At 43.9% G+C, this 21,234-nt stretch overlaps 1 protein-coding gene across 1 annotated transcript in view; it reads left to right on the forward strand.

Moving 5' to 3' along the window:
- The window catches only part of LRMDA (leucine rich melanocyte differentiation associated), a 1,020,960-nt gene that overhangs the window by 569,543 nt on the left and 430,183 nt on the right, over positions 1-21,234 (forward strand). Inside the window, 2 exon segments of the mRNA XM_034663692.1 lie at positions 2,493-2,619; positions 13,633-13,772. Coding sequence (XP_034519583.1) covers positions 2,493-2,619; positions 13,633-13,772 — 267 coding nt within the window.

Below are 21,234 nucleotides of genomic sequence, written 5' to 3' on the forward strand. Positions count from 1 at the left end.
AGGGGATTTGAGCCTGAACTTCCCCCCTGCTCTTCTGTGAAGCCTCACTCAGAATGGAGCTCTGCCCCAGAGGCTGCCCCAGAGAAAGGCGGCTCTGTGGGCACTCCCTCTGGTGTTCTCCCCTCTGTCCCTCTTCATGCTGTGTCATTTTGTTTTTTGCCTCAAGCACTCTTGGAAGGGAGCTTTCTTTTGCTTGCCAGTTGCCAACCATTTGCTGATTCTCATGATAAGAGTATTATATTTGCATAACATAACTCAGGCACAATGTGTATTTGGATGCTGCCTTTGACCAGAGCCCAACTCATGTTTGTGCACAAAGGACTTATTAGCCATCCATAGGGGCGCCCTGAAGGGAGGTGGCCTTCACTCCCCTTGTGGTAAACAGGGCTGCCTCATCCTGAAAAGCACTTTCGGATCCTCACTCATTAACCCCCATGGAGGAAGGGACTTCAGGAAAGGTCGAAGTTTCCCTGCAGAAGCCAGACTGGCTGCACACCTTGGCATATTTGCTCATCTGTTCACCCCCTGCATCCAGAACACACCTCCCCCCACCCCCAACACACCCTCTAAGGTCACGGCTACCAGAAAAATCAATGAATGAAAGGAGGAAGGAAAAGAAAGGAACCAGCCTTTGCTAGTGACATGTTAGGCCTCTTTGGCGTGTATTCCCTAAGATCCTGTGAGCTGGAAGCAGCACTGAGCGAGGGAGCTCAGCTGGATTATCGATACGCCCAAATTCATACTGGAAGTAAACGGCAGAGCTAAGGTAAAGTCCCAGAGTCCCCACTTCCATGGGTGTGAATTGTGTTTTGCCTCAGTGAAACACAAGGAAGAAGAGAAAGGGGGAAGCAATGAAACACAATGCCCCCATTGACCCTTAGCCCCAACTGTTAAGTGGTATGGCCTTCCTGCTGTGAAGCAGGTAGTGCTAGCCTTCAGAGTTGGGGGTGGTCTGGGTGCAGGGCCCTGGGTGGGGGAGGCTAGGGGTGGGTCAGGCAGGAATGGGACATGCTGAGGGAGCTCTGGGCCGGGTGGAGGCTGGGGATTCAATGACTCACGATGCACATTACACCCCCCAGGCATCGACGCCCAATTTTGGAGTCGGCTTGGCAGAGCTCCCACAAGGGAGACACAGCTGTCTGGAGAAAGCCTTGGTGCTCAAGTTCACACTCACATCAGATGTGCAGGCGCTGTACACACAAGCAGGCGGGTGTGTAATGGAAGTGCCATCAGTAAATGAATAAATAGTGTAGACAGCATCTCCCCAGTTCGTCACATTTTACAGAATAGCCAGGAGATCCTATGTGAGTCCGCCCTCTGGTCGACGTCGTAGCTCAGCTGTCAGCCTGTGCAAGCTCAGCATGGCTCTAGGGTCTGGCAGGTGAACGAGCTGGGAGCATGTGCGTCTGTGTAAGTCCCTCCACCGGGCGGCTTTCTTTAATTAACGTCTGTGAGCAGCCGGGGAGCACATGCGCACAACTGCCCCTCACCGCCTCTACCCCTGTCCCCCCATAACGTTAAGAGTTAACTTTCAGCTAAGTGTAAAAACAAGGCTATTTTTCCCTTCCTGATACTTTTTTCCCTGAGCCTGGTACTTAATTCTTTCAGATGCTTGATTATTTCCTGCCTTGACATCTACATTGCTGCATTCCACGCTTCTTTCAAAAATAAAGTGAGAAATCCACTTTCCATAAATTAAAACCGTAACTTCAAGCCAGGAGCATTGAAACAGAAATTCCCCCAACTCCTTCCTTAACCCCCCCCCCAACAAAAACAAAAGCAAAAAGAAAAATCATGAAAGAACAAGAAACAGCCCTCTCCGACGGGAGTGATCACGTGCTTCTGCAGATGCCTTGCCTTTTGGGGCAGCCACGGGGACACTGGGCAGAAGCAAATTAAGTGATTAGTAAAGAAAAAAAGCAGAGGGGGAAAAAAAAGTCATAGGCAGCCAAGGGAGAGAAGGGAAGCCTTCCTTGCCTTTTCCTGGACTGTGCAGAGGAGAACCGCTAAGAAATGATACTTGAAGTTATATTTATTATTGTAAGAGGGGTATGATATTTCTGGGCAGGAATGATGGATGACAACTTAAATTTGTGTCCAGGGAATGAAGGTGAACTGTGACAGAGTTATTTATCTTGGGAATGGAGGTTAGGGTCAGCCGAGGCTGGGTGCCTGAAGGCACAAGACATTGACAAATTTATCCTCCAGGCCGTATCTGAAGCCCTTTGTTTTGGATCCTGGCTACTCACTAAGTGACCCTCATCCTTCATGTTGGCAATGCGTGAAGGATGCGGTGAGTGCCAGCGGCCCCTTCTCCCCCGCCGCCCCCACCCCGGCTCCCGCTACTAATTCTTGTCATTCACTTTGCTGACAGGCACCAAGCCCAAACTATTCCCAGTCCTGAAAGGGAAGGTTAAAATATTTATTTCGGCTCATAATGGCCTCCCTGATTTAGTGCAGGATCATTTTTCCTGTTGCCTTTGTCATTGCAGGTCACTGGAAGGACTGAGCGCGTTCGGGAGCCTGGAGGAACTCATCTTGGACAACAATCTGCTCGGAAACGACCTCGTGTTGCCAGGGTTACCCAGGCTCCATACCTTAACCCTCAACAAGAACCAGATATCCTTGGCTCTACCCGCTGCCTCCACTCCCCGCCCTGCCCCGCAGTGGTCCCCGCCGGCACACCCCCCGCCTCCTTTCCCCTCCCCCGCCCCACACAAATACCTGCGAAATGTCAAATGAGTTTTATGTGTCAGCTAAATTAAAGTATGTGAAATGCAGTCCATGGGCAGACAAAGCGTTCTGTCTTCTGGCACTCGGGACACTTCAGAGTAATTTATTATAGGTCATTCATAAATGAAATGCACCATTATATCTTCCTGTTGCTCCATTTTAGTGTAGAGATCTAAGTTATGGCTGTGAAGAAATCTTTTTAATAGATAAAAATAGAGAAAGAAAATAATGTCACTGCTGCCGAGAAGGCAGAGCCGGGTTCTGTTTGCTTGGGCTCGTGTGGGAGGGCGACCTCTGGTGGGAAGTACGGGGTGGTGCCTCCAAGCGAACTTGGCCTTCACGGAGGTTTCTGGAAGGCTCTGGTGCAGGCTCAGGGAACGGGTCTGTCAAAGGAGAGGGGGAAGGGGCAAAGATGCGAGATGTGTGTGAAGCCCAGGCATAGCTCTGCCCTCCGTGGTGTTTACTGTCCTGGGATGATGAGAGAGGTCTAACAGAGCCATTCTGTTGCATGTCTTCTCCTTAAGTCGGTGAGGACCCAGCCAGCCTGGGGTGAGGTGCAGGGGATGAGCTGATCTGGATAGAGACGCTGAGAATGGAACGGGGAGCTTTCTGCAGCATTAGGCACCCAGCTCCTCCGTTCAGTTACGGGTCTCCCCGCTGCCAAGTGCAAGCTAAGAGGCAGGGAGTGTTGTCTGTTTTGTTAACTCCTGTATCCTTCACACCTAGAATAATGCCTGCCATGGAACTGAGGTTCAGTGAATGTTTGCAGCTGTTCTTTATTGAGCACTCCTGTGGGTCAGGCACAGTGCTGGGTAATATTAAGCATGTTATTTTTTATTCTTACCAAACCCCAGCAGAAGGTGTCCGTTTACCTTAATGAGAAAAGAGGTGAAGTAGAGACCCACAGCCAGACATTGACCAAAATGCTAGGTCCCAGATTTAGTCTCACCTGTGGCCGTATCCAAAATTCTTTCCATTCTCCTGTGTTGCTTCAGACCTGAAGTCCAATCATCTTGTTTTATTCGTGAAACATTTCAGACCTAGGGTACGCTTGTTAACATTCATATGGTAAGTTAGAAGTAGAAAATGGATCAGGGCATTTTCCCTAGAATGTGAAATAAAACAAGATATCTGTGTTACATTTACCATGTAATCATATGTCTGCTTTAAGAATGATAGGCCAAATAGCCTCTGCTTATATTTCAAGTCTCAAGACAGTATTTTCCTTATTAGGTAAAATATGCTACCCTGGCCATTATAAATTGGCACTTTAATAGAAGTAGAAGGAGAGGTCCTACAAATAAATATCAGCCTTTATCACAATGCAATATTGATGGATTTTTTTTCCTCTCCTATCCTTTGGTCAACCAAGTTTCTTAGTCCTCGTTCGAAAAATTATTACAGTGTGTCATATGGCTCCCTTGACTGTCTTAGGTGATCAATTGGATGATATTCTCAAATCAATCAAGAACAGAAGGATTATTAGAATAGAATTGGATGGTAAGATTCCTTCTTTGGGCCCCAGTGCCTATATCCTGTGTCTCACACAGTTGTAAAGTATTAGCCTTTAGACTTGGGTTCATGAGTCAGCTTAGTCATGTTTAGCCATGTGGCTGTGGACAGGTCACCCTCTGAAAGCCTCTGTTTCTCATTTTGTATGTATGTGTGACATCACAGCTTTCACTTGCCTATTAGGAGAACTGGTAAAAAAGAAAAAGGGGAATGTATGAAAGCCTTATTTGAATGTTGGAATCAAAGGCCATGACAATGTGAGCTATACAGGTTTCTGCATGGGTGAAAACCAGCTGCCTCCGCCCTGGGATGTTGTCAAGTTGGCAATATAAGAAATGGTGCCACGAGAAGGACTTCCCAAATAGCCCACACACCAACCACAAGGACTTTGTCTGGCAAATGCTGTACAAATGGTAATCCCAGACTCAATTCCTTCTCCCCCTCAGCACACTTCCTGGCCAGTTCTCTGTTGCATTAATTGGTGCGTACCAAGAAATGTAAGCTCATTTCAGCACAAGCCTAGGAAAAACAATTAAAAGAAGAGCACGCCAACTGTGAAGGAACATCATTTCACATAATCCCAGTTTGCAGATGAACTCATGGGTGATTTTTTTTAATCAACCTCTGATTTGTATAATAATCAGTCAATGAAAAGTACTTGTTGGATACCTAAGTGTCCAAAATAGGTAGCTTATAGTATTGCTTTCCTCTGTTACCACTGACATTTGAGGAGACATGGAGTAAGCATTGATGTAAATATTGGTGATTGACAGAATACCTGATTAGTCTCATTAGGTTAGACTAATAAGTAAGGTTCATTCTTCATGTGAAATTGCTGAGCATTATTATCTCCCATTTTCAAGGGCTCATTTTCATAATGGCACAGAATATGCTGAAAATGCACAGAAATTCATTCTGGATTTTTTTTTAAAAAGATTCCACGTGAAAGAGAGATCATCTGGTATTTGTTTTTCTCTGACTTATGTCACTTAGCATAATGACCTCAAGGTTCATGCATGTTGTGGCAATGACAAAATTTTATTCTTTTTTATGACTATATATATATATGAATGTATGCATGATATAATATGTTGAGCATCTTTTCATGTGTCTATTGGCTGCCTGTATGTCCTCTTTGAAAAAATGTCTATTCAGATCTTTTGCCCATTTTTAAATCAGATTGTTTTTTGCTATTGACTTATGTGAGTTTTTCATTTATTTTATTTTTACTATTTTTTTTTTTTGAGAGAGCAATAGCAGGGGGGAGAGACAGAGGGAGAGGGCAAGAGAATCCTCAAGCAGATTCCCCACTGGGTGCAGAGCCCGATGAGGGGATTGATCTCACAACCCTAAGGTCAAATCAAAAGTCAACTGACTTAACTGACTGAGCCACCCAGGTGTCCCAGTTCTTCATATATTTTGGAAATTCCGTATTAACTGTATGATTTGCAGTCATTTTCTCTCATTCAGTAGGTTGCCTTTTCATTTTTTTTAATAGTTTCCTTTGCTGTGTAGGAAGTTTCTCATTTTTTTCCCTTTTTCTTCCTTCAAGTTTTTATTTAAATTCCAGCTCATTTACATACAGTGCAATGTTAGTTTCAGGTGTAGAATTCAGTGATTCATCACTTACAACACCCAGTGCTCATCACAAGTGCACTCCTTAATTCCCATCACCTGTTTCACCCATCCCCCTGCCCAACTCTCCAGTAACCATCCATTTGTTCTCTATACTTGAGTCTGTTTCTTGGTTTGCCTCTCTTTTTTCCCCCCTCCATGCTCATTTGTTTTGTTTCTTAAATTCCACGTATGAGTGGAATCATATGGTATTTGTCTTTCTCTGACTGACTTATTTCGCGTAGCATAATAGTCTCTAGGTCCATCCATATTGTTACAAATGGCAAGATTTCATTCTTTTTGATGCCTGAGTAATATTCCATTATATATATGTTTCTCATTTCTAAAGGAATAAATTGGGCTGGAGGATGGTTGTATTCTCAGTGTTGCCATCACGAGAGATTAGCAGGCTTCTTGACTTTACAGAGCTGAGGGATTTTCTTTGTCTTTGGTTGAGTCCTGTTCCCTTTCTATTCCTCAGCCTCTCCAATCTGTGGTGGTAATGCTGAGGGAGAAACGATAGCGGTGGGGGAGGAACTGAAGCAGAAGGCAATGTGTAGCTGTAAAGCTGGCCAGGTATATTGCTGTGCTGATGGAGAGTAATTTATTAGCAGTCGATAAAAAAGATACTAGTTGGCTATTTCAGGATGCAACATGATTTCTCTCTCCTCTGGTCTTCCGGTGTGATCATGAAGAATGGCTCACTTTCCCCACATACTTGACCCGGAAGTCAGAGAATGAAAACCAGGTAAAAGCAGAAGTAACACCGTATGGCATTCTCTTAACCTAATATTTCTGACTCCACCTTTTCAGCCAACTGACTCTCCTATTGTCTTGTGAAAGAACTGCAGAGTCTTTGACAGTGTGTACCAAATAGCTATTGCTACTCCATGAAATGCCTTGGATTTGGGCTCCATCAGCCTTGCTGCATAATAACCTACCTCAAAAGCTAGTGGCTTAGAACAGCAACTGTGTTATTTGTTTATAATTCTGTATGTCAGCTGTCTGGGCAGGGCTCAACTGGATGGTTCCTCTGTGGATCTTGCTTTGGGTCCTTCGGCAGCTACAGTTTTCTGGAGGCCTGGCTGGGATTGGATGGTCTAAGATGGCCTCACTCATCTGTCTGGAAGTTGGTCTTGGTTGTTGGCTGGACAACATGCCTGCAGAAGGCTAGCACAGGACTCTCCACAGGGAGCAGATGTTCTAAGAGCAAAGCCCGATTGTACAAGTTCTTTTCAAGCCCTGTTTGCATCTTGGGTGTTGCTGCCCTATGGCCAAAGCAAGTCACATACCAAATGTAGAGCCAGTGTGATAGGGAACTATACAGGTGTGTGTACAAAGAGGCATGCCTCATTCCTGTAACAGTCCTACCCACGGACCTTGATGTCGTGGCTCCCTAAGAATTTATTTCATATTTGTAATAAAGGGAGACCTAGAATCAAGTAACTGTTGGCCTTCTACAAAGGTAAATATATTAGTTCTTTCTTGGAAATGAAATCTTACTTTAACTATATTAGAAAGCTTACTATTAAATGGGGTTCTACCTGAAGTTCTTTTGTAAAGTTTGTTTTAGTTTTAATTTTTGGTGTTTTTGTTTTTTTGGTTTTGGTTTTTGCATATGTAGAGTTTTCCATATTGGTTTTACCCTCAGTTAGGCTTGTCTGTCCAGTGCTCTGTTAGTGGACCCTGTGAATGTGGATTATGGGCTCCTTTTGTCCTTTGGAAGGAGATCGTGTCATATAGTGGTTACCAATGGGCTCTGAAGCCAGGCTTCCTGGGGGCTTGTATCCTGGCTCTGCCACTGGCTGTGTGTCCTTGGGCTAGTTCCTCACCATCTCAGTGCTTTGCTTTCCTCTGCAAAATTGGGACTATAATGGTATCCACCCCATCAGTCGTTGTGAGGGTTATTCTAATTTCTACCTAATAGTCATTATTATTACTATTATCATCCTAGAGAATTATGTAGGCTTACTTGATTTCACTTGGGCCACATTATAACCAAGCCCAGAGTATAGATTTAGAGTGCTTCTTTGACTTTTATAATTTCATGTTACCTTCTTGTCATTCCAAGTTGAGTACCATGGGTGAATACTCTCATTTTTTATGAAAAAAACTGGGGAGTATGAACTTTTTGAACTCACATAGATGGTCAGTGGGAATGCTCAGTCTAGAACTCAGGCATGTTAATTCCTAACCCCAGACCCTGAAACAAGCAAGGGAGGGGAGATCACTGCTTAAGAGGAACTAAGATGTAGGAGGAGTCACCTGCCTGTGCCCCGCCCACACCAGGCCTGCTCCCAGCTGCTCATGGAGCTCATGAGAGGGATTGCAGAGCCCAAACCCAGCATCTGGCAAATTCTTCTCAGCCTACCAATGCTGCACTTCCAGGCTGCATACCTCCTACTTGACCTCCCATCTTTGTTCTGCTGACCCTTCGTTCCACTTCCGTTGTGCTCTCAGCACTGGTGTCTTGGCCTGGTGTACTTTAAAGCCTGGACTTCCCATGTGACCTCTTCATCTCTTGGTTCATAGCTTATCTTACTCTTCTTCCTTTGGTTCATTTAGACTGGCCTGGTAGTCACTGGCCACGGAGTTGACCTTATCCTCCCCAACCTCATATTATCTCTCTCTCTCTCATACACAGACACCCATGTGCATACTCACACTATCCTTGGCTCTTCTCCAGTAGGGTTGGGTATTTGGTAATGGTCTCAGCCGTATCATGTCTGAATACCCAATCCCAAATCATAGAATACCTGAGATGTCAGGAAAATATAGATACTTTGCACAATCAAATGATTCTCCCCCATTCTTCCTTTCGGGTTGGGTGGGAGAAGGGCGAGAAGCTGACTTCATTTTCCATCACACTTAATTCCTTTGTTTTCTGTCTCCCTGTTTGCTTCAGTACACACAGGAAGAGACAGTATGCACTGTAGTACCAACAGGAAGAACGGATAGTGTGGTGTGTTGTACAGCTGGGCTGTGGTAAGGAGACCAGTGAGCTGAGCTCAAGGCCAGACTAGATTTCCCACAGCAACTTACTGTTTTACTCAGGGAATTCTCTGAACCTTGTCTGAGGCATCAGTTTCTTCATCTGTAAAATGGGTGATAGACACTTCAGAGTATTGTTGACAGCTTTAAATGGCATAATGTGTACATGGGACATAATTTTGTTAATGCCCAAAATCTTTACAACTTCTTGGTACCTTTGCTGATAGCGGAAGTCTCAATGCTTTAAATGAATAAGCCCGAACTGAAAGTAGCTGAGGTACAGAACATAGCTGGAGGACAGAACCCATGGTCTCCCGTAAAAGCATGTAGGACTCCTCATGTTTCAGTATTTTAAATTCCTTTTTGTGTTAGGAAATCATGAGTCACTTGTCTCCTAGAAATGGAATTTCTTTAGAACCTAGGTTTGAATGTAGACTTTTCCATTTACTGACTATGTGACTTTTGACCCCCCCATTTCCTAACTTACTGTTTGGATGCAATATTTCTGATGTGTGTGTGACTCAAAATGAGAATATATTGTGCAGAACATGTAGTTAGTGTTCAGAAATCCTATACTGGGATAAGCACGGGTTGAAATTCTCCCAGGTGGTATAGATGCTGCCCTTTGACCTGGGCCTGAGCACAGAGGGAGGGTTCATGCCCATATTCACCTGGGCAACAGCTTCAGAACTGTGCAACTGGACATGACACCAGAAGACTCCCCTCCTCCTTCATGCTCCCAGCTTTCAAGCCAAGATGTTGCTTTATCTTGGGTCCTCTGCAAAACGTCTCCCTTGGCAAGCGTATCTATGACAGCTGGACTCGGCAATGGCAACTTTTTGTGAAAAAAATATAAATGTCAAGTACTCTAGAGAAGACTTGATGAGGGAAGCCAGGTGTATGCTAGAATCCAGCTGAAGAAAGTTGAAACTGTGCCAGATAGCTTCACATCTTAAAAATGGGGGAAACGAATATCACCCTTAGGAGAATCCCTGAAAGTATCTCTACCGCCCTGGTCTTCATTAGTCAGGGACACCAAGTTCCCCGTGCTGATTGCCTCTGGTTCATTTTCTGTGCAACTCCAAAAAAGGGATGTGACAGATTCTATCTCAGAGCTCCCAACCAGGTAAGGCAGGGCTCTGTTTGTCTTTGCTGACCCCGGTGACCAAGAAACCACTTAACACTCCTTCTCGTCTTTTATCCTCCAGTGGTGGTATCAACATGATGATGAAGTTCTGGTCCAGAATATCCACAGAGTAGGTTCTAGTGATTTCTGACTAGTGTGGGTTTGGGGGAGACCACCTGACTTAGTCCAGGTGATCCTTTAGCAGGTACTTGAAAGGCCTGAAGAAGTAGGGTAGCTTCTGCCACTCAGAATACCCTAAATGACACAGGCTCCATTCCTTGGGTTCATTGGCACATGATGGCTGAAACTTCTTGAGGACTGTAGACCCTTTGCCCAAGAAATTTCCATGACCAAGACATTTGAATGAGTCTGCATCTCTGCAACCTTCTGCTTAGGGTCAGATCCAGATTTTGGTGAGTGTGAAACTTACGTAATTTGGGGATGCCCTCTTAAAGGCAAAGACTACATGATTATGAATGCAAAATTAGGCTTGAAGATGAATGCTAACTTGGAATAAAAATATATCAAAGCAAATTAAAAACGTTTAAGTTGACAACACAAGTATAAAAATACTTCGAAAAGTAACAATTTTTTATATTGGACATGCCTATATAAAAATGTTTTTTCTGTTTTTTTCCTGCCAATTCTTTTATAACTTTATTATATAATTATATAAATTATACACCACACACACACACACACGCACACACTATAGTGGAGAGAGACACCGATTTTAATTGACTGCAGTTTAAATAACCTACTTCTGCAAATTTTACAAAAAATATGTGACCATGTGACTGTACTATCCCTGCAACAGCCCCATGTAAGCAAGAAGCCCTCTCACACAAGCTTTATTAGCTCTGTGGTAAGTTTACATATGAGGCCTGCTTCCCTGAATAGTGGCATGTAACGCTTTCCATCACTGCTCACTTAAAGTTGAGAAAGAACTGGTTCAGTCCAGCTTAGTTGCCCAGTATTTCCTCAACTTAAAAATCTTGCCAGTTTTGAGTTCCATTCCTTCACATTGCCACCGTCATGGGGTAAATGCAAAATAACCAACGTTTAAGAGTTTGCCCCCACAAGAGCCATAGGTTTTGGTTGGACTTCTTTGTCCATAGTGGAAAGGGATTCCCCTAGGTTCTCTAGGGCCACTGTCTACATAAATAATTTGAATCACCCCAGGTCAATACATCCACACCATTTTGGCAACCCACTGTCTCACCATCCCTCAAAAGAAATACTGCACTGGCCAGTGGAGGTGATCGGCTTGTCTGGCTGCCCCTCTGGCAATAGGGCCTGGCCTTGAGGCTTCAGGATAGCCTGATAGGCATGAGTCCTTCTGCTCCTTGGAACATCTGATGTGTGCCCTGTGAGGGGTGGAGGGCTGGACAAACCCTGAAGGGGAGAAACCAGGACTGGGACTGAGGCCCATGTAGGTCCAAGTCCAGGCATGGGGTACCCCAGTTGAACCACACTTTGGTCCCTGGTGATTCCTGGATACCAGACAGAGACTTAAGACATTTCAAGGAAGTCACTCTAAAGCGAAGGGCCCCATGAGGTGCCTTTGCCAGGGTCTAAGGCAATGCTAATAGCTACCCTTTTTCTAATGTAGCGATGACTGAGAAGCATATAGAGTTAGGACCTGCTGGAAAAGCCAAGTTTTCCATGAAATTGTTCATTGTCATTTTAATTGGTTTTATGTAAATTATTTTCTTAAAGAGTTTGATGATTGAACTGTATTTTAAAAAGTACTCTGTATGTTTTGTCTTCGGTGATGAAATGCTTTAATGTTTTGACTCCTGGCCACTCACCCATGTGTCCTTCCAACCTTCACGCCCTGGTAGCACCTTCTCTCTTGTCTTCTCCAAGTGCTCCCGTCTCTTCTCACTCCAGTGGTCCATTGTGGTTTTCCTGGATGTTATTTGTTCAAGATCGGAAGGACTGATAACTTCCATGTCCCTTTCCTGCCTTGTTTAGGAAATGGGGATGACATTGGCAAATGGAAACCCTTGGTGGGTGAGCTCTTTTGACCCCCTTGCCCTAGTGTTTCCCTCTTTTGCTGGCGCTGTCCCTCTCCTTGTCTTAAATCTCACTCCCACGGGGTAGCACTTGTTCTCGCATAGGATGTTTGCAGAGCCCGTGTGTAAAGAATGATCAACAGAACTTAGTTTGGAGGATATAAGATTTAAGGAAGACATGTGAGCCTCACCTATCTGAAGTGTTGTCATGTGGAAGAGAAGAATGCCTTATTCTTTGAGACCCCCAGCTGTTAAATTGGGTCAGTGGGAAGGAATTTGCAGAAGATTCTGTCCCAGGGGAAAGTCTCTTTCTTATGGTTGTCTGCGATAGAATTAGCTATTTTTGGTGACCCCTTGGCACATACATTAGGGAATGGATTTTAACACTGTTTGGATTTGGTGTTCAACTGACAAGTTGAAATGAAATCTGAGGAAATGGGGGTAACATCCAGTGGTTAGATAACATCCTGATAGAGTAAGGGCATCCCTTTTCTTTGGTTTTACCTTCCTCTCCTAGGCCAAGTAGACCTCGCTCCTGGACACTGCATTCGAGTCTTTGACTCTTATATGCGGCATTCACCCTTCTATGCTTAGCCCCTAGTTGCTGTGCCGTCACTCCCTGCAAAGACCCCATTCCATGTGCTGATATTGGGTGACACCTCTCTCCCATAAGTTTCTGGTAGTCATGGCCTCTGCTCATGGCCTGTCTAGTCATCGCTTTGCCTAGGGCTCAGTTGATCTGCATGTAGTTCAAGACAGGAGTCTATGTGTATTGATGTGACAGCTAGGTTGTCATTAAGTCCTTACCGATACCTGTAACTGAATCTATGATTCTTGACTTATTTGGTGTGTGTGGGGGGGTCTCATTGTTTGCCTTGATGGAACAGTGGATCCCATTGAGGGAATGGATCATGGCATAATCTCCCCACCATGCTCTTCCTTGGAATTTTCTTTCATTCTCCCCTCCATGGAATATTGATTTCACAACACATTCTCGTCCTTAAATACATTTTGACCTGCCAGGCTTGACTAAATGTATCCTAACTTACTCCATTTGTCTTCTCCTAGCTTTGTTTTCCTTTTCCCCTAATTCAGTGCTTTATTGTCACCAGTGAGGCTACTGAGCAATGCTTAGCTCCACCCCAGGTCCTCAGATCGTAAGAGGATGCCAATCCCTGCTTGCATCTGTGCCATTCTGGTATGTTTTAATGACAAATTAGCCCCAAAGGAGAAAAGGGGAATCTATTTTTAATGAGGGCATTGGAAATAATTTCTTGCTTTCATTACTAAAAACAAACAAACAAAAAACCCCAAAAATCAGTTTTATGGATTTAGAAGTACCACTTGGAAACAACTATATAGGAAAGAAAAGTGCGATAAACAAGTTCATTCATTCTCTCTCAGGTGATCTAGATTCATTCTTACTTGCCCAGAGAAAAGTTGGGCTGTGTCTCCAGCAGGACTGAAAAACTAGCCATGCCGGATACCTCACAACTAAGTTGATTCTGACCCTTCCCCACGTCATCTCCTGGGAGCAGACTGGACTTGTCAGGTGTTGTGCTGTGCCTGATAGTTAGTAGTCTATGTTTCTTAGGAGGCCTTTTGTCTCCCTGGACCCGAATCCTTAACCTTTGTCACATCACTGACTTGGAGTGTCTCCTTGATCACCTGGCAGAAGTGACACCAGCTTTGGAGTACCTCAGCCTGCTGGGTAATGTGGCATGTCCCAATGAGCTGGTCAGCTTGGAAAAGGATGAGGAAGACTACAAGAGATACAGGTGAGTATCTAGGGGTTGAAACATGGTGGGAAATGGAGAAATAACACCTTTTTGGGGGATGGTATTATGGGATGCATAGTAGGTGTTCGGTTAAGTATCAGTGGGCTTTCCGTGATAATACTTTTGATAAACTATAGCCATCGTTTCCCTTCTTCAAGGTCACAGGAGCCAAGAAACATGAAAAGCTGCTAAGTGGTCTAGGTGGGAGGTTGATAAACTTTTTTTGTAAATAGCTGGGTAATAGATATTTTTAGGCTTTGAAGGTCATATGGTCTATGTCACAGCTATTCAACTCTGCTGTTATAGTGCAGAAGTAGCCATAAACAATTCGTAAATGAATAAGCAAGGCTATGTTTCTTTCTTTTTTTTTTTTTTTAGATTTTATTTATTTATTTGACAGAGAGTGAGGGAGCACAGAAACAGGCAGAGGGGCAGGCAGAGGGAGAAGCAGGATCCTTGTTGTGCAGAGAGCCCGACGTGGGGCTTGATCCCAGGACCCTGAGATCATGACCTGAGCCGAAGGCAGACGCTTAACTGAGTGAGCCACTCAGGTGCCCCTGCTATGTTTCAATAAAACTTTACTTACAAAAACAAGGAGCAGGCCAGATTTGACCCATGGGCCATATTTGGTTTACCCCTGCTCTGTGTTGTAAGATTTTCCTGTGGTCAGCCTCAGAGTTGCCTTTTAGAGAGAGAACACTTCCCACTAAAGTTAGGGAGCTTATGTAAGACCCCAAAAGGAAGTCCTCGAAGGTCCATAACTTCATTCCATTAAGCTGCGCCTCACTGTCCACCAACCGCTTTGATGGGCTCAAAGGAGAAATGGTTTTCTTCCCCCTCTCTGCTACTAAACCATCTGCTTTGAAATACCTGACCCAAACTCACATCTCTTAGGGAGTCTCCTTGATCATACCCATTTTACTAAACTCATTTTATATTTTCTTTCTTCATTTTGAATTCTGTGTGCCCTCCTTCTTGGTTGTTGTTTTGCAAATGTTTTTAGATGATCTTTTCATGTGCATAGCCTCTCTCTTCATTATCATATAAGCTGTCATTAACATCCTGTGTGGATCAGTGTGGGAAGGGGAGAGGAAAGAAGGATGGAAATGTAAGGCAGGTAAGCCCACTGGACGATAAATTTGGAAGGATTAGGGAAAGAAGATAATGGTTTGAAAGAAACTGGTTCTCTTGGGACTCCTATAAAAATTTGTGGTGACCCATGAAAGAATGAAGTCGGGGGAGTTCATGTTGTATAAAGGCAAAGCTGTAAGAAATACTGAAGGCTATTGAACATTGTATATTTTTAAAATACATAGATGTAGACACATAAAACTACATCAAGAATTCTGCTATATTTCCTTATTGGGAAATATTGTGTACCTTTAACCTCATTTTCTAGAATTCTTGATTAATTTTGTAGGGGTCTGAGACTATTTTTAAACTATCTTAGAATAAAACTCTAACCCTACTTTTAACAAAATGTAGTAAGTCTTTCCCCATTATGAAGATTTTCATTTGGATGTGATCCTACAGATTTGAATGTCAATTCTGTTGGGGAAATATGATTAATATCCAGCAGGTGAAGAGTCGCACATTTCTAAATCAACCCCGTAAGTTGCTTAATCACTTAGAACTTAATTTGCTTCTTTTAACACTCTTATCAACTCTGAAGCATTTAACAGCCTGATTTCAGATATGAAGGGGTCTCTTAAAACATATTTTATCTTCTTGCAGCAATTTGTGTCTTGGAACTGTCAAACAAGTCCAAGAAATTCTTTCAGTCAACATTTTTAGTAAACAAAGCACGATTTAGGAAATTTTCATTTGTTTTTGACTCTTTTCTTTAGATTTCTGTGTTTAATTCTTTTTAAGAAAGATTTATTTATTTTACCAGAGAGAGAGCACACACAAGCAGGGAGGGGGGCAGAGAGAGAGAAGGAGAAAGAGAATCTCAAGCAGACTCCCCCTGAATGGAGAGCCTGATGCAGGGCTCTATCCAATGACCCTGAGATCATGACCTGAGCTGAAATCAAGAGTTGAACACTTACCTGACTGAAACACTCAGGTGCCCCATGTGTTTAATTCTTTAAAATAGCCCAATAAGGGAGCCTGGGTGGCTCAGTTGGTTAAGGAACTGCCTTCGGCTCAGGTCATGATCCTGGAGTCCCGGGATCAAGTCCTGCATAGGGCTCCCTGCTCGGCGGGGAGTCTGCTTCTCCCTCTGACTCTACCCCTCTCATGTTCTCTCTCTCTCAAATAAATAAATAAAAATCTTGAAAAAAATAAAATAGCCCAATAAATTTTATATATGGATATGCCTGCACATATCCATATATATGTGTCTTTGTGTATGTGTGTGTTTGCACACACATTGAGACACATGTTCATTCATTCATTCGTGGAGCTGTATGTAAGCAAAACTGTAGGCACGTTTTTGTTGTCTTTTCTTCCTAGAATGAGAGAAGTAGAATGATGAAAATCTTCAATTGCATCATATTCTATTCAGTCTCAAATAGAAGGCTTATAAGTTTGCAAAAGGAAGAAAAGCTAATACTATTCTTCTTCGTTATTGTAACTGTTCACATCAGTAAAAATACTAAGACCCATAAAAGGGTCCAATCAGAAGATCTGAGGTGGGGTCCAGCTTTAAAATGGGGAGGATAGTCTAGATTAGTGACCCTTCAGCAAGGCTGTACTTCTGAATCATCTAAGGCATTTTGATAACTTAGTGGCAAATGCAACAAAAAAGTCAACAGGTGATTTGGATGCTCACCTGACTATGGGACTAGGTAGTGTTGAAAATTCCCGTTAGCTCTAGCATTCTGAAATACTCCACTTCCAAGCTGTTACCGTTCCTCCTTTACTAACTCATGCCGTTTTATATACTCCATCTTGTATCTTTCTCTCACTACTTCATATATGTCCATATCTAGAGGATGGCTTCTAGTAGGTAAGGCTGCATCTTCTTGCTCTTTGAAGACTCTCCAATATCCAAGGTAACACTGGCCAGGGAATCGGGGCCAGATAAATGTTTGCTGGAGCCAGCTTGAAAATTATTTTCTTCTGAGAAGCTGAGTGCTTATAGAGAAATGTATGGCCCTCTGGGCATCTCAGATGCCCACTTCCTATTTGGAATCAGATCCATTTGTCCACAAACACAGTTAACAAGCAAGGGACTATCCTTCGGACTCAATCCAAGTGCTGGTCATTGGGTCCTGATCCTTCAGGGAGGGCTTGGTTCTAAAGGAGTGATTTACTCATGGGCTGGTGCTGGTGCCCACTAAGGCTGCCCTCGCTACCCCAGATCTGTTGGGGTTGAGGGATGGGGCTGGGAAGGTTGTTTGTTCCTGCACTATGGCAAATCTACCAGGGGGAGCTGGATTCTAAGGGCCACACACAGCTGAAATCACATCTAGTCAAAATTACCCCAGAAAATCCATAAGTCACCCCCAACAGTGGCAAGATGCTCATGTTCTGAGAGAAATAGGAGCTAAGAACACTGGAAGGAACATTAAATGTGAGCCCATCCAGTTACACATTCACTGCACGGCATATGATAGTTGAGTGCAATGGTAGGTCTGTTCTCTAGCAAGTCTTAATTTTTTATTCGTTTTATTTTTTATTTTTTATTTCTGCTTGACAAGCACTCTCACACTTCCATTTGGATGAGATAAGTGGATATGTGATGTAGTTCTCTTCTCTGGTTTGTAAGCAGCTCTGCTTTGTTCATCCTGGAGTTTGTGCTTCATTTGCCCCTAAGAAATTTTAGGGTTTTACAATAAGACTTTTGAATCCAGGGTTCTTCTAGTGTTTGTGTTTCTACAAAGTAATGCAGCCACTTCTTCTTTTTTTTTTTTTTTTTTCCTTTTGGTAAAATATTTTTCTGGCCCTTCATCCACGAAACATGAGGTCTGCCTTCCTCCTAGCTGTTACCCAGAGCCTAATAGTAGGGCCTCTATGTAAATTTATGTGACATTTTCACTAGAAAATTGCTTAAAAAATGAATGATATTTCTACAGTTTACTGTTTTTCACTTTAAGTACATTTTCTGACAATATGTCTTCTATTAATCATTTAAGCAATAGTAGGAGCCTTAAAGGAGTGTATTCAGAAGCAAGAACCCATGGCTCATTTAGTGCTGTCTGAAAAAATTTCTTATTGATTGGCATCCTCTGTGGTTATGTGATGTAATATTTATAATATGTCACCCAGCCATACATCAAAACAAGTACGTCTGTTTCATTTCTACGGGAGGTGTTGATTTCAGAGAGGTCAGCCCACTTTTAGGTCACGTTGTGGCCAACCACTGGAGCAGAAGTGGGAAGTGACTAGATTTATGGAGTTATTGGAAATGGCTTCACAGATGCTTCGCTTTCTGATGATGCCTTCTTCCCATCCCCCAAGTCACCCCTCTTCCTTCCTTCCTTACCCCCTGTGCACGCAGTTGGATTTTCTTGGCACATATCCCCATAGTAAAACGGGCTCATTAAATCTGTATGCGGGCATGAACATACTACCGAGTTGTTGAGCGGTGCCCTGGTCCTGCTGGGGCAGGAGTGAACCAGGCCTGGATTTTTTCTTTGCCATTCATCATGGCTCATGGCTGAGAAATGTCCATTGCCTTGTTATTGTAGGAGCTTAAACCTGCCCGTGCTTTGCTGTGTGTACACACTGTGCTACTATTTTGGGATGAATGTTGAATGAAGGCGAATGTGATAACAAGCAGCCTTCAGGATTTGGGTGGGAAGAGAGTGGTGTGGCAGAGCTTGGTTGGCTTGGGAGGCCCACCGTCCTACTAAGAAACCACTGAGGTCTGCTATGGACTTCAACACTAGCCAAACAATGAGTCAAGTGTGAGACCTGGGTGCCCAGAGTGGTCTGTTTCTTGTCTTCCTTCGCAGTTCTTTTCTTTCTTCTTCCTGCAGGAAAGACAATGGAATGAAAGTCAACAGTTCGCAAAGAGCTAGACCTGGCTTGTCAAATAAGGGGTTTGGTCTCATGGTCTCTTAGCTGTATTTCTGTCACGAAACTCTTTGCCATTCATTCTCTCCTGCCACTCCAATCGCTGCTTGGCCTCTCCTTCCTCCCGCCTCCTCAGTAGGCCCCTCTGTATTTCTCACAACTTTAAATTATTTAAAACGTGACACCCTTTCTTTGTTCCCTCACAGAGAGCAGCCCGAGGCCTGCCCAGTGTCTGTAGCACTCAGCCAAAGGGAAGGAGGGAGGGACCCTCCGCAGACTGTTGGCCGTCCTGGGCTGCCACCATTTCCCAGCCAAATAGGAGCTGTAAAACTTGTGGCTTACATAACCCAGCTAGCATTCTCCAGCTAATCTACAATCTGGGCTTTGAAGATCACAAGAAAGCAAAGGTCACGACCCAGAGATCAAAGTGACAGAAGCCCACAGAGTAATTGCTGGTTACCCTCTGTAGAGGGCCTTGCTCTGTCCTGTGGGTGTATTGTTTGCATGGAGACTTCAAACATGCTGCCGGTGAACTGTGAGGAAAATCAGCTGGCCTTTGCCAGTTGTCAGGCATTCATTAATGCTGTAGGTGAGCTCACCTCGGCTCATTAGAGTGAGATCATTGTCATCTCTCTGAGTATCTGGAGTTATTCCACTCACAGTGTTTGTTCATTACTCTTTGGTCTTTATTGACTTTTTCTCACAGCCCTCCTTTACCTGGAGGTGTGAGGGGGTGGTTATATAAGGAAATTGGAGTAATAAGAAAGGAGGCTATGGATGTGTTTGTTGGAAATTAACTTTGAGGCACACAGAATTCAAGCAGGCGAAAGCTTGCATGAGAGAGACGTAGGCATCAGCGAGCCTGTTCTCTTCAGTGTGCAGATGGGGAAACCAAAGCTCAGGATGGTGGCGGAGACTGAACCAAGATCACACAGCAAAATAAGCCCAGAGTCTAGACCCTTTCCTCTGCCCCGATAGTCCCCAAGCTTTTTATTATGAGGACCTCTCCTCTGATTAATTTTCTGCCCCTTTTGTCTCTTTAATAAGCTTTGGTTTCCTTAATAAGCTACATTTAAGCCATTGTTAACTTTTTAAAATTAGACACATTTAGCTGTTGATGAGTGCTTTTGATCAGCATGAGGTAACCGGTGTTACCAAACGGGGTTGATGTAATCCAGTCAAAAGCAGAGAAGCTTGATGTCTTGCTGGCGTGCTCACTCTATTCTGTTAGGTTTTGTGAAAGATTGAGACAAAGTTCCTGGGTCACCCGTTGCTGACTTCAGGGGCCCCTGGTAGAGCATCAGAAGCTTGCACCGTGTCTCCCCACCACCCCCATGCACAGGAGCAGGGAGGCACCAAAAGCTCATGCGAAGGATGGGCATTCTATATGGCCATAAATGGAAAGAGGTAGGAAAAAACTCCGGGTGACCTTGCATTCTGATTCCCTTAGGATCTGGACACTTGGTATTTCTTTAGATAGAGTCTCCTCAGAGAAAGAAACATGGTGGCCAATCCCAGGAGCAAACAATGGAGAGCTGTCCGGGTGTTTCTGGGATTGTGTGGTATTACGGGGAGCAGCTAGCACCCCCCCCCCAAGGTAGCAGTTTGAGCAGGAGCAAAGAGCATCCTCCTCTCCCTTTGAAGTCTAGATGAAAAATGCCAGAGCTTTGGGATTCAGGCAGAGAAAATTGATTTGGGAGCAAAAAAACAAAAAAACAAAAAAGACTTTCCACTCTTCCTTTTCTCCCTCTGCCAGTTTTGGGTGTCTCCTTAGAGGAGTCCTGTAAGAAAATGGACCATTGAATATGAAAAGAGAGAGAACCCAAAAAGCTCTGTGTGTGGGTCTCACTTTTTGAGAATCTGCTTTCAGACAGAAACAAATGGGTCTTTACACACCTTCCCAGGAGCCCTGATTTTCTTCTTGATAACCTCACCTTCCACATCACAGCCAAGAGTGTCCCTGACTTCCCGCCCCCAGCCCCAGGGCTTTTGCCTGGCCACCTTGGGAAGGTCAGGAAAATTGGAGTTGCCCTCTGGAACTGGGGACATGAGACTCAGAACTTAGACCGATCTCTTTTCATTAAGCAGTGCCCTGGCTTAACAAGCAGTTTTATAAATCTGAAGCTGTCTCCGGGTGTCACAGGATTTATAGACGGGGGTTTCTGCCATAAAGTGGTTTATGATGGCTGCCTTCTGTGTTATTAGTAGCTGTCTCTTCCTTCAACCATTGCTGTTTGATAATAGCCTTAAAACACCCAGAATTACTTACCTGCAAGCCCCATTCCCGATAGCCCCTGTTGACAGTCTGAATAAGTTTACTGCCCTTTTGTTGTACTTTACCTTCAAAACAAACTGATTGAACCATCAATAGCTCGTGGAAGCTGACAGAGGCATGTCATCTGGACTAGCCCTTGTGATTGCAGGTTATCTGGGGGAGTTAACCTTCCCGCTTTGTTAACTGAAATGTTTTATGTACTATGCAACTTTAGGATACGGCTGT

Source organism: Ailuropoda melanoleuca, chromosome 6, assembly GCF_002007445.2.
Source record: "Ailuropoda melanoleuca isolate Jingjing chromosome 6, ASM200744v2, whole genome shotgun sequence".
In the NCBI taxonomy this organism is placed as follows: Eukaryota; Metazoa; Chordata; class Mammalia; order Carnivora; family Ursidae; genus Ailuropoda; species Ailuropoda melanoleuca.